Source organism: Bombina bombina, chromosome 2 (genome assembly GCF_027579735.1).
Source record: "Bombina bombina isolate aBomBom1 chromosome 2, aBomBom1.pri, whole genome shotgun sequence".
Classification (NCBI taxonomy): Eukaryota; Metazoa; Chordata; class Amphibia; order Anura; family Bombinatoridae; genus Bombina; species Bombina bombina.
Window position 1 is genome coordinate 801,469,835 of NC_069500.1, and position 13,471 is coordinate 801,483,305.

At 35.0% G+C, this 13,471-nt stretch overlaps 1 protein-coding gene across 1 annotated transcript in view; it reads left to right on the forward strand.

The window, feature by feature from the left end:
* The first annotated feature begins 11,825 nt into the window (after positions 1-11,825).
* Positions 11,826-13,471, forward strand: part of LOC128647293 (uncharacterized) — a 53,915-nt gene continuing 52,269 nt past the window's right edge. Inside the window, exons 1-2 of the mRNA XM_053700087.1 lie at positions 11,826-11,887; positions 12,138-12,464. Coding sequence (XP_053556062.1) covers positions 11,839-11,887; positions 12,138-12,464 — 376 coding nt within the window. The 5' untranslated portion in view covers positions 11,826-11,838. The remainder of the gene's footprint in view (positions 11,888-12,137; positions 12,465-13,471) is intronic.

Consider the following 13,471-nt stretch of genomic DNA (forward strand, 5'->3'; position numbering starts at 1 on the left):
ACGCTGAGCTATGTACAGCTGTGTGTGACGTCAGAGAAAGTCCGTTGCGGCCCGGTATGGAATGAATGATAAAGTCGTTGTAACAGTAACTTAAGGCAGACGTCTGTAATAGTTAGAAGTTAATGCAGAGACAAAGTCAATTTAAGAATGTTCAGGTGAAATATGACATTTGTATTAGCCTTTAAATTAACGGCTCCAAAGAAATGAACAAGTGATACAAGTACCGTAGCTGGAGTGAGTAGAATCCTTTTGATGGTAACAATATTGCAAGTCCTGTAGAGATGATATGATGAGACAGGATGTATAAATTCTTGAATTAGACTCCGTTCAGATTGTAATGTAGCAAGTTATTAACAATCCTTTTGTGGGACCAAACTGCAGCTGGTATTTGTAATCCAGGAATTGAAGTAACAAGTGATAATATTATTCTATTATATATTAGCTTATAGCAAACAGTGCACTGAGCTTATGAAAAATCAGAAAATATCAAAGCGCCAGCGGACCGGCAGGGTTCAAAATGTGAAACCAATTCCTTCACAATTGGGTTAAAACAAAGTGGTTTATTCAAAATAATATAATATATTAAAAGTATTAAAACGTAGATTCTTGACAATACTTTGACAGTCTTAAAAGGTTTAAAACAATTGATGTCCAAATTTGGTATATATATATAGTGGATTTAACTAACATGGATCCACATATTGCATTTGACAATATAAGGTGCCTTCGAATTAGACAGTAAAACAATTGGTCATATAACAGTGTTTATCTGTAGTACCTGTAGTAATTATGGATATCTCAAGTTTGGTGACTTAGAAACTTCCAAAATTAAAATAAAAATAAATATAAATAAAAATAAAAATAAAAACGATCCTATAGCAGTGTTACCTACTATGGTTATCAGACCAAAAAAATAAAAGTAAAAACGATCCTATAACAGTGCTACCTCCTATGGTTATCAGACCGGTTCTCAGATTATGCAAAAAAGCATATGATTCTATAACAATGTTACCTGCTAGAATATTTGTACAGTATAAAACAGACCGATTATAGATATCTCTAATGCGGTTGTGTATGATAATAGCTTTAACACATGAACAAGGCCAGAGTAGTTTTTATCTCTCTGTGGATATTTTTCAAATAAGTTCCTTATGCTTTAAGTGGAAAGATTGAACCGATCAGCTGTACCTCTCAAGGATCAGTGACCGTTCTCCGCTAGCAGAAAGAAAAGAGGATGTGTGCTCAATATAAGCTAATTGTGTAACAGGTTATTCGTGAAGAAATCAAATTAAACAAAATATAGCAAAATAAAAATTCGGTTGGTGCCAAAAAACAAATTATACAATCCAAAATATACAATCCAAAAATAAAAGATTCGGTTGGTGCTATTTACCAGGTCCCAAGTGCAGAAATATAAAAAAGTATAAAAAAGTATATAGTTTTCAGTTATCAATACTAATAAACCTTGTGTATCGGTATTTAAAAGCAGAAATCCAAAATTTGGCAATAAAAAAGGTGTTTCAAAAATTGTGTTCAAAATCAAAGCTCAGTCCACGGATGTCTCCCAAATAATAAAATGTGCTCCAATAAATCCCTCAAATATCACTAGTGACCAACATGATTGCAACCGCCAAAATGTTATCAAAATTAAAAAAGTGTAACTAGAATGTTTTCGTGAATAGTCAAAGTTAAAGTGTTCCAAGTTAAGGTAATTCCTCTTTCTGTAGTATATCAGTCTATGTGAGGTATAATTGCCTGTAGCGGGGGTTGGGCTTCAGCGTCAATAGACAATTTGCAGCTCCAGCGTCACCCAGGTTTTTTATTCCTTCTGCCAAAAGAAATAATAATAGTGCAGATGGTTTTTCAAACAGATATATAAATTGGAATGCTACTCACCAGTCGGCTGGTGAGTAGCATTCCAATTTATATATCTGTTTGAAAAACCATCTGCACTATTATTATTTCTTTTGGCAGAAGGAAAAAAAAACCTGGGTGACGCTGGAGCTGCAAATTGTCTATTGACGCTGAAGCCCAACCCCCGCTACAGGCAATTATACCTCACATAGACTGATATACTACAGAAAGAGGAATTACCTTAACTTGGAACACTTTAACTTTGACTATTCACGAAAACATTCTAGTTACACTTTTTTAATTTTGATAACATTTTGGCGGTTGCAATCATGTTGGTCACTAGTGATATTTGAGGGATTTATTGGAGCACATTTTATTATTTGGGAGACATCCGTGGACTGAGCTTTGATTTTGAACACAATTTTTGAAACACCTTTTTTATTGCCAAATTTTGGATTTCTGCTTTTAAATACCGATACACAAGGTTTATTAGTATTGATAACTGAAAACTATATACTTTTTTATACTTTTTTATATTTCTGCACTTGGGACCTGGTAAATAGCACCAACCGAATCTTTTATTTTTGGATTGTATATTTTGGATTGTATAATTTGTTTTTGGCACCAACCGAATTTTTATTTTGCTATATTTTGTTTAATTTGATTTCTTCACGAATAACCTGTTACACAATTAGCTTATATTGAGCACACATCCTCTTTTCTTTCCGCTAGCGGAGAACGGTCACTGATCCTTGAGAGGTACAGCTGATCGGTTCAATCTTTCCACTTAAAGCATAAGGAACTTATTTGAAAAATATCCACAGAGAGATAAAAACAACTCTGGCCTTGTTCATGTGTTAAAGCTATTATCATACACAACCGCATTAGAGATATCTATAAACGGTCTGTTTTATACTGTACAAATATTCTAGCAGGTAACATTGTTATAGAATCATATGCTTTTTTGCATAATCTGAGAACCGGTCTGATAACCATAGGAGGTTGCACTGTTATAGGATCGTTTTTACTTTTATTTTTTTGGTCTGATAACCATAGTAGGTAACACTGCTATAGGATCGTTTTTATTTTTATTTTTATTTATATTTATTTTTATTTTAATTTTGGAAGTTTCTAAGTCACCAAACTTGAGATATCCATAATTACTACAGGTACTACAGATAAACACTGTTATATGACCAATTGTTTTACTGTCTAATTCGAAGGCACCCTATATTGTCAAATGCAATATGTGGATCCATGTTAGTTAAATCCACTATATATATATATACCAAATTTGGACATCAATTGTTTTAAACCTTTTAAGACTGTCAAAGTATTGTCAAGAATCTACGTTTTAATACTTTTAATATATTATATTATTTTGAATAAACCACTTTGTTTTAACCCAATTGTGAAGGAATTGGTTTCACATTTTGAACCCTGCCGGTCTGCTGGCGCTTTGATATTTTCTGATTTTTCATAAACATTTCTGACCACTAGGGGTCACCCATCAGAGCTAAGGGTCCAATTAGTAGTAGGCGCTAAGTGATTTCTTCTCAGTGCATTGAGCTTAGATATACAATTCTCAACAACTAAGCACTTGTTTGGGGCGTGGTGATGCCTTAAGTACAGGTGAGGGAGGTGAGTTGGAGCAAAAGGTAAAAGCAGGACTGGAATCCTTACAATATTACAAGTGGCATGCTATTTAACTTACTGCAAATTGATTTATAATTTACACTCCATATTTTCTATAGGTGGCTTTGAGCGGCAATGTCTACACGTATTACAAGTTGAAAGAAAATGCGATCACTTGAATGCAGTCACATTTAATGCTCAAACTTCTTACATAACCTGAAAGGTCATGTAAAGAGTTTGGCCAGAGAAAACAGTTGCACTAAACTACTCTATTAACCCCTAAAACACTACACCCCCACTTTGAAAATTACCCCTCTACACTATTAACCCCTAAACCACCAAAAAACCCCACTGCAGACTACCCCTCTACCCTTATTTGGAATGGATAGAGAAATGGCACCACTGGCGGACACACTCCCTATTGTAGTTACAGTAATGAGGTTTATTAACCTAATATATCTTTTAATAGTGTAATAGGGATGGGTGCTTCACACGGTTGAATTTTTAAGGGAATACAAGGGAGATTCCCTCCAAAGAATGCGAATACAGCACTCACTGTCCTAACTACTAGGAGGTTTATAAAAACAACTATGTGGTATATTGTGGTATAAAAATGGTATAAAAAAAGGGGGGAGTGAAAAGAAAAATGTTTAAAACCAATGGAAGGGAGTATTTACAATTCCGGGAGCGTAATATATATAATGTATTAATAGGCCTCTGAGGTATGATAGGCACACGGACTACTCATTATATTTTATCTTTTTGTACTAAAACCCATAGAACAATGGATTTTTTATGGGACAAAGACAGACAGGCTAGGCAGCACAAACGAGCAGCAGACCTAGATGAAATCATTCAAGAGGGCAACAATATAAGACATAATATAACACAAACTACATTAGATGGTGCACTTAGAGACATACTGTACATAAGACAATGTTTAAACAGGATAAGGTGTGGTGGAACCGCCATTTTTAAAAAAAATATATCGAGAAAAACCTCATACCAAGAGGGTTGAGAATCCAACTGTTCCCGGCATATGAATTCAAAAATCAAGAATTGATTACTGAATGGGAAGAGGCATTATCGGAATGCTCCATAAAACTAATGAACATACTGATGAAAAATGATCAATCAGAGTATGATTTACTTGAAGCTAAGATACAGGAACAAAATGAAACACTAAAAAGATTCCAAAATAACCAAGAATTTGAAAAATCATATAAGACCTACCAGAAAGAACTAGACAAGTACGAATTAGAACTGAAAAGTATTAAGCAAGGTAAACTCAATAGAGATATCAATGACTTTACCAATAATAGGGTGTACAAATGGCGGAATAGATCATTCTACAGAAGATCTAACACCAATCCCAAAGTCACCATAGTAGAAAGTGATATATCAGACACAAATGGAGAGGAAGGCAGCTCCACCAGTACGGTCCTCCCCACCAATGCCACTATATCATTGGCCCCCAGATCCTCCAGCCATAATAAGAGGAAGGATTTTTTTAGAATCAGGAGAGGAGGAAGAAAAACAAGAAGAGGGGGCGGACCTACAAACAGTCGGACCATAAGAGAAATGGAAACCAACCCAAGAGAGGACCGAGTCCCTTCTCCCAGATACGTCTGAATCATTAAGAGTAATCAATTTATCTCTGAAAGTCATATTTCAATACTGTCCAAAGGCTTATCATTCTGTCCGTCTCAGAATGTGGATAAGTTCGAAGTCATTAAAGATGTACAACTATATATCCGTAAACTTATTTTAAATAAAAAAAATTCCAATAAAGAACCAGAATGGGGTTGGAATACAGAAGAACTTCAGACTATTCAAGATCTAGAAAGTTTACTAAATGAGAACGCAATGCCAGTAGTCACAAAAAATGGAGAAATAAAATCTCCAATAAATCCACGTTTGTACCAAAAATGTAAATGCCCCACAATTGGACATATTCAATTAAATGGTCTGTAATGATATTACAAAATTCAATGCACTCCCAAAAATAAAGAACTTGACCTATAAAGAAAGGATGGCAATGCAAGAAATGCAACATTGGGATGAGGTTGTCATCCGGAATTCGGACAAAGGAGGAAACATTGTCATCTGGCCTGTACCACTTTATTTAAAAGAAGTTCATAAACAACTCAAAGATAAAGACTGCTATACCAGACTACCTAACAACCCAATTACAAATATCCATCATAAAATATCCATCATAAATACAACATGCTGATAGCCAAGGCAGCGTATGAGGGAATAACAAATGAAAAAGAGAAAAAATATCTAAATATACTGAAGCCTAAAACAGCAACATTTTATTTGATACCAAAAATACATAGGAACCAAGAAACTCCTCCCGGCAGACCTATTGTCTCGGGTATTGGATGCCTGACGGAGTGAATCTATTGATTTTCGGTTAAGCCAATATGTTGCAGAGCTTCCCTCATATGTACCTGGCTAGTAACCACCGATGTAGAATCACTATATACATTGATTAGACATAGTGTTGGTATGGAAGCAGTTTGCTATTTCCTGGAACAGAAATCCAAAGAAAATAAAGAACATGATGACTTCAGCTTAATTATTGGAATTTGTATTAACTCACAACTCATTTATAGTTGACAACCAACACTACCTACAAATCCGAGGCACTGCCATGGGCACTGCCTGTGCCCCAACTTATGCAAACCTGTTTTTGGGCTGGTGGGAGGCAGAAGAAGTTTTTACTGATACTAACACTCTATATACAGACCTGTTACCAATGTGGCTAAGGTATATAGATGACATTTTCTTTATTTGGGAAGGTACATATGAAGAACTATTGAAATTCCTGGAAATACTAAATAAAAACAACCTTAACATCAAACTAACATATGAGGCAAGTCAAAGTAATATCAACTTCTTAGATTTAATGATCACAAAAAGTATGCAAGGCGACATTCAAACAGACCTGTACAGAAAGCAAACAGCGACTAATAGTCTCCTATTTAGCACTATTGCACATGCACCAGGAACTATAAGGGGTCTACCAACAGGAGAGTTTCTCAGAGTATGTAGAAATTGCTCTGATGAGAGAACATTCCAACATTGAGCGGATCAGCTAACTATGCACCTAACTGAAAGGGGTTACAGTAAAAGAAACATTAGAAAAGCTAAAATTAGAGCTCAACAAACAAATAGACAAGAACTCCTGTATAAAAAAATAAAAAAACAGCAATGATACGCAGAGACTGATTCTCACATATAATTCCCATACCCCTGAAATAGTAGAAATAATATCTAGACACTGGGAAATTCTGATGACGGATCCAATTTTAAAAAAATTGTCTAGGTGATAAACCGGCTATAAGCTATAGACGCACTAAGAATTTGAGAGACTTGCTAACCAGCAGTCACTTACAAAAGAAGAAAACTAAAACAGCATTTAATCCAGGTTCATACAAATGTGGAAACTGCAGTACCTGTAAATACATTCAGAAAACGCCTACCATATCAGACAGATTTGAGAAAACCCATAAAATCTGTTAATAAATCAGCTGTAATACAGAAGGTGTAGTCTATGTCCTTCTCTGCAAATGTGGCAAATATTACGTGGGTATGACCACAAGAAAAGACTCATGGAACACCTAAGAAATATTAAAAATGCAGCAAAAGATAAAGAAGAGGGTAAAACCCCTATGAGTGTAGCTGCACACTTTCTGGAATTTCATAACTCCAAACAAGAGGATATTCAATGTTGGGGAATTTAAAAAGTTAGTGTGGGTATAAGAGGTGGAGACCTAGAAACAGCCTTGTTAAAGGCAGAGAGCAGATGGATCTACCTGCTAAACTCAGTACAACCATCGGGACTAAATGAACATAATAACTATTATGTATTCTTGTAATTCATACTAATAATCACATCACACTACGCAATTAGTGAAACAGATACCTATAGTGATTACAATAGTCTTCTCTGGTTTAGGAAACCACATGAATTTTTACATCAACCTATGCTGATTGTAGACGATGGCCCTTAGATAATAGAAGACTAGATCTCAATATGAATTTATACCTCCACACAAAATGAGCCCTATACCCACCTCAAGAACTGATATCCCAAACATCCTTTGCAATAATAGTATAAGGATTTAAAGAATCTTGAAAGGCTATGAATTATTTCCAGCTCATAATATAACATAATAGACACAGTAAGTGAATCACAATATAGAAGAATAGGATAGTAACACTAAAGTCACGATTTATTATAAGGACCATGATATTTAGTCCCATAATTTAAGTCACAAATATTAAGATTTTACAACTCACAAGTTCACAAAGAATTTTTATATGCACAATCTATTAGTAGGATTATAATTATACAGCGTAAAAGTAGCAATTCTACATCAATCTTATATTTTATCACGTTGGTACACAATTATTCTTCACAAGATTTTTTTGTTGTTTTTAGTTTTTGTGTTTTTTTGTTTGAAGTCATTCACATATCACTTTTAGTTATAATACCTAGCATCTTACTATTTAATTCTATTTTTTACTTAACCAGTGGTTATTCGGAAACCCAAATAATTTATCATCAATCCCTAAATCCATTGGAGGATATACACAATAGATTTTGTAAGGCAATGTTGAGGAACAAGCAGTATTTGGAATAAATACATTCAGTTGACACCTATATATATCTTCATGGAACATTCATACCTACTTATGGTCAAATCCTTAACCCACAGGTAGTGGGAACGGATAGCAAAGCATAAATAACATTAATGAAGAAAATGATAGACTAAGCACATACTTATTCTTGTCTACGCGACCTTTGTAGCAAAACATTTCATTTGAGGAGGTACCTATCGGCTTAGAAATTAAGAAATAGATTAATATCTACATGCTTAATATTTTAGACCAAACTATTGATATTTACTTTCTAAACGTAATAAGTGTCAGAATAAATATATGGGTTTAACTGATCACTCAAGTTCTTACAAGAATCGATACTGATCAGCCTCTATAATATGAACAAACTGAACACTAAATGCAAATTGATAATTGATAGATGTAACATTAGCATTAATCCACCTTAACCGCACTAACAGAATATCGATTCCACCTTAACAGAAATGTACACGGTGACGTCATCCACCCAATATGCAGATCACTTCTCCTATGATTGACAATTAGGTCCACCTATGAGGTGAATACAATAGGCGGAACTTTCGGTTCTTACCAGGTTTATATTTCCCGAGAACGGGTGGCTCGCTGCCTTTGATTAAGCCCAGTCGGGCGAAATGCGTTAGGAGTCTACTGAAGAGCAAAAGGGAGCTCTTTTTTAAACTTGGATAGGAGTTGTTATAATAGCATTTAGTTTTTTCTACAATTGATTTAGCAGTATACTATATTAGTGCACCCATCCCCTTTGGCTGGGTAGCGTAACATAATAATTCCAATTAAGCTCACCTAGAGAGTACTGGGAACTGATATGCAGCACAAGATGGAGTAGTAGGACGCTCTGAATGCTTACACTAGTTACTAAGTATAAATATTTTTTATTATGCTCTAACTGTTTAGCAGTATCCTCTGCCCAATCTGTAGTACTGAATCCGCATAGACTAAACAGACTTAAATAATAAGATCACACATTCCCAGTTACTTATATACTTACTTTGGGAAGTAATTGTAGCACAATACATATAGCATATGCTGTCAGCAGTATAGGCAGTACGGGGCTTATAATACCTTTGAAAACCTGCACTTTATGGAACACAATTATCTAGATTGGTGTACATAACCACTTGGAGCTAGATACCCTAGTGATACTCTCAATCTTTGCAGTAAATAATGATATTGTGTTGCAATTGGTGTAATTGTATGAAATCATAACGTTATTACACACGGCTTTTGCCGCAATCTCCCTTAAGACGGCTACCCAACTTTTAATAGTGCATATCTACCTTAGCTAAGTGGCCCACTATAAGCAACCTACACCTAATATTAGTGATTTATGGATATGAGTCTGCACATCAGAACAAAAAATTAAAAACACTTATTCTAAGGGCGGAGAATGATCTCACATTTAACATTTAACATATGTTGACAAAATAAATCAACAAACAGCAAATGAATAACATACCTAATTCATCCTGATACTAAACCACTGCTACATTATTGAATTCAATCTAAGTACTTGAAGCACAATTTAACACAAAGTAGTTGAGAGCTATAAGATGATGTCAGGGAAATGACACTGAAAGTTACATGTTAAAACATAATATCTTATAGTCAGGGGGCTACTCATAGAGCCCTGAGTATTATACCTACACAATTACAGATACACAAGTGTGACTTTTATTATTATTATATCCACCTGGGATCATATGTATATATTTGGATCAGTATTTAGATACACGTGTTGAAGCACAACATTACATTGCTAGGATTCCATTGAATAAATATTAAATAATCCTAAGACTCTGTGGGTGCAATTAACTTTTCTAATTCTATTTGAAGATACTCTGGGCATGATGGCTCCATAAGATGGTGGAAATTAGAAGGACACTTAGACACAGGTGTTAAAGCGCAATATCATACTCTCCAGGGTTGCCTTTATTAGCACCTGAATATAGGCAGGCCAATGGAGACTTAATGCTGCAGCATTTTATATAGCAGTTTCCCATTAGCTAGCTCCCATGTCTATTCCAACTGTTTGAATGCTTAGTATACACAATATATAATTAGATATCTGTTTTAATCACAAACTGATGCTGTGTACTTTACCTTAATATTTATTATGGCTATCATACCTCAGAGGCCTATTAATACATTATATATATTAAGGTCCCGGAATTGTAACTACTCCTTCCATTGGTTTTCACTCCCCCCCCTTTTTATACCACAATATTAAATGTTATGTTTTAACATAGTTGTTTTTCTAAACCGCCTAGTAGTTAGGACAGTGAGTGCTGTATTTGCATTCTTTGGAGGGAATCTCCCTTGTATTCCCTTAATGTACTCTTAAACAATACCCCTCTACCCTATTAACCTCTAAACCACCACAGCCTCCACCCCAAACTACCCCTCTACAGTGTTAACCCCTAAACCCCCTAACCAGCTAACCCCCCCAGCCGAACACCCCCTGTTAAGTAAAAAAAAACTAACCTTACTTGAAAAGGAACAAAAAAAGACCCTAACTGTCCTTTTAAAAATAAAAAAAACTAACCTTACCTTATGGCGATTTGGGTTAGCGCGTGAGTATGGGTGTTAGGTTTTTTCCACTTTTCTCTCTCCTTTGAAGTCTATGGGGGAGTACGTTAAAGTGGTTGTGATATTCTAACTTCTGCTCTTTGCATACATTGGGTTATCGTGCTCTCCAAAAATATTTAATTTTTTATATTTAATATGCGCACTACCAGGCAAAGAGCAAAAGTTGAGCGGAGTTAGCGTGCAAGCAGGAGCGGTAATTACTGCTCCACTCGTAATCTAGCCCAGAGTGGGGTTTATTTGCAGGATCCCCTTGTATATACAGTGAGTGAGATGTCATAGATAATAATAATGCGATAGAGACTCAGACATGCTAAAGGTCTATTAGCAATTTGCATTTGTTTAACAGTATTTCTTGTAACTCCAATGAGAAATGAGACAAGTTTTACTTGTGACATTTGTTTCAAATCTTTTTATGGGGGGGGGGGGGGGGTGAAAGTTAATTAGAAAGTGATTGTGATCACTTAGAAAATATGCTCAATGTATACGCTATTTGTAAGATGAAACACATTAACTTCTTTTTAAAAAAATGTCAACATTGTAATGAACAACACATTTTATTAACAAATTAATATATCAATAGTGAACTTAGTATGAACAGAATTAGGGCAAAGACAAATTTCAGAAACAAGTGAAAAATGTCTTTGTTATCAGTTCTAGTTGATTCAAAAACTGCTAAGGGAATTTACTTAAAGAAAATATGGCACATGTAATCATTTCCAGTCTGAGGCAAACTGCAATTCAGCAATTCAGAAGTAAAAATCTATTTTACACAGAACCCCTGATCTTACACCATTGGCTGCACTAATGTTCAGTCATAAAATGAATATCACTTAATATAATGGACTATAATTTTCTCAATGTATTCTATATTTTTCTTATGGAGCTTATTATATACAGGATCAAGACACTTATATAAGTAACAATAGCAGATGTGGTTCATGCAAACTAGGAAACTCAGCAGTTTAGTCTAAGATTATGTCTGTCTTGTGTTTGATTTGCATAAGAGAAGTTGCACTTGGTAGTTATATTATATAAGGAGCAGTCTGTTGTCTTTGTCACATGTGCTCTATATGCCTCACTCAACTGATTAAAATGAAGTCAATCCTGGCTGTACTGAATTGCATCTTCATCATGATTTCATGTATGTACAGATATCAAGAGTCCTAAAGCAAGGTAGCAGAAAACAAATTGTTATAAATAGGTCAAGAAAAAAACAAGATATATATAATCAGATTCAGTCATTTCGATCCCTTAGGATCCCTTATTCCTTTATATCCAGTTTGTTGTTATGATTAGGGCCCATTTGTGCTTCAGGATCTATTAAAGTGGTCAGTTAGGATCGTGTACATAATAAGCAATGTAATACAACAAAGTTATGTTTTCTCTTTCAGATGCTGAGTGTCAGACTCCGGTTCTATCACCCTCTACTCTTTCAGTTCCTACTAAACAAAAAGCAACATTTATTTGTAATGTTGGGGTAAAAAATGCTCATCTTACATGTTTGCTGAGGCAGATTCCCGGAGAAGCTCCAAAACTCATTGTATGTGACCATTCTTCATACACAGCTCCACAGTTTGGACCTGGAATGTCGTCTGCACATTATGATTTTTCAAAGAACAGTGCTTGGACTGAGTATACCCTGTCTATAAAAAATGTGGATATTGGAGACACAGCTCTTTATCATTGTGTCAAGTATTATGATGGTCCTGGATACCACTGTAATAAATAGCTGAACAAAAACCTCTTCTTTTGTTGAACTACTCATATACTAAATACCAGCTGGCAACACATAACTTCTGATGCAGTAAATGACAGATGGTAGTCATTTTTATTTAGATGTTGTAAAAATGATTTACTTGATGTTTAAAAAATAACTTATATTTCTGTTTCCTATAAAGCTACTCTTTTGTTTGGGTGTTGTGAGACACTTTTTTATTTTAAAAATGGTATATGCTACAGAGACCAGGAAGCTCTGTTAATAGCAATTTATCAATAGAGTAGGAAATTAAAGTCTGACTTTATTCGGTACTGGCAGTACAGTAGAAACATTTCTAACAGCTATGCATAAAGTTACCAAACACTAAAAGACAATTACAATCAGCAATACATTTATGTGTATCATACTTGCTTCATGTGTACTACACAGTTATTATATCATTCCTGCCAGTAACACATGACCCAGTTCCAATCCAGTAGAGTTTGCAGAGCGGAAACTTTGTATTCAACTCATCATTATGTTTTTTTTTTTTTTTTTACCATGGAGTTCCAATACATGAAAGGTATCACTTTTATTTAATTCCAGTTTGGGGTTGTTGTATGGGGTAAGTGATGGGGTGGTCACAGTCAGTGGGATTAATTGCAGTAGAAGACCAGCAAATACGTGCATAGGGATCAAAGTTAGGGGTTCATTGTACAGGAACTGTAGGTGTCAAAGAGATTGCTAATTGTGATAGGGTACCAATGACTATGGGGTGATATTTACGTTGCAGTTAGAGGGTTAATTCAGCTGGGGTGCTATTGGTTAGGGAACAATTTGTGGAAAGGGACCAGTAATTAGGGGTTCAATGCAGGAATGACTGGTATTGAAGTTTGGGTTTAAATGTGGTGGGGATTGAAATCAGGGGAGTTATTTGCTTTAGGGGACTGTCAAGGCATTACATGCAGATTATGGGCCTGTTGAAGGAGGTAAAGTCATAGTAAACACTTTGAGATTTTAATATAAAAT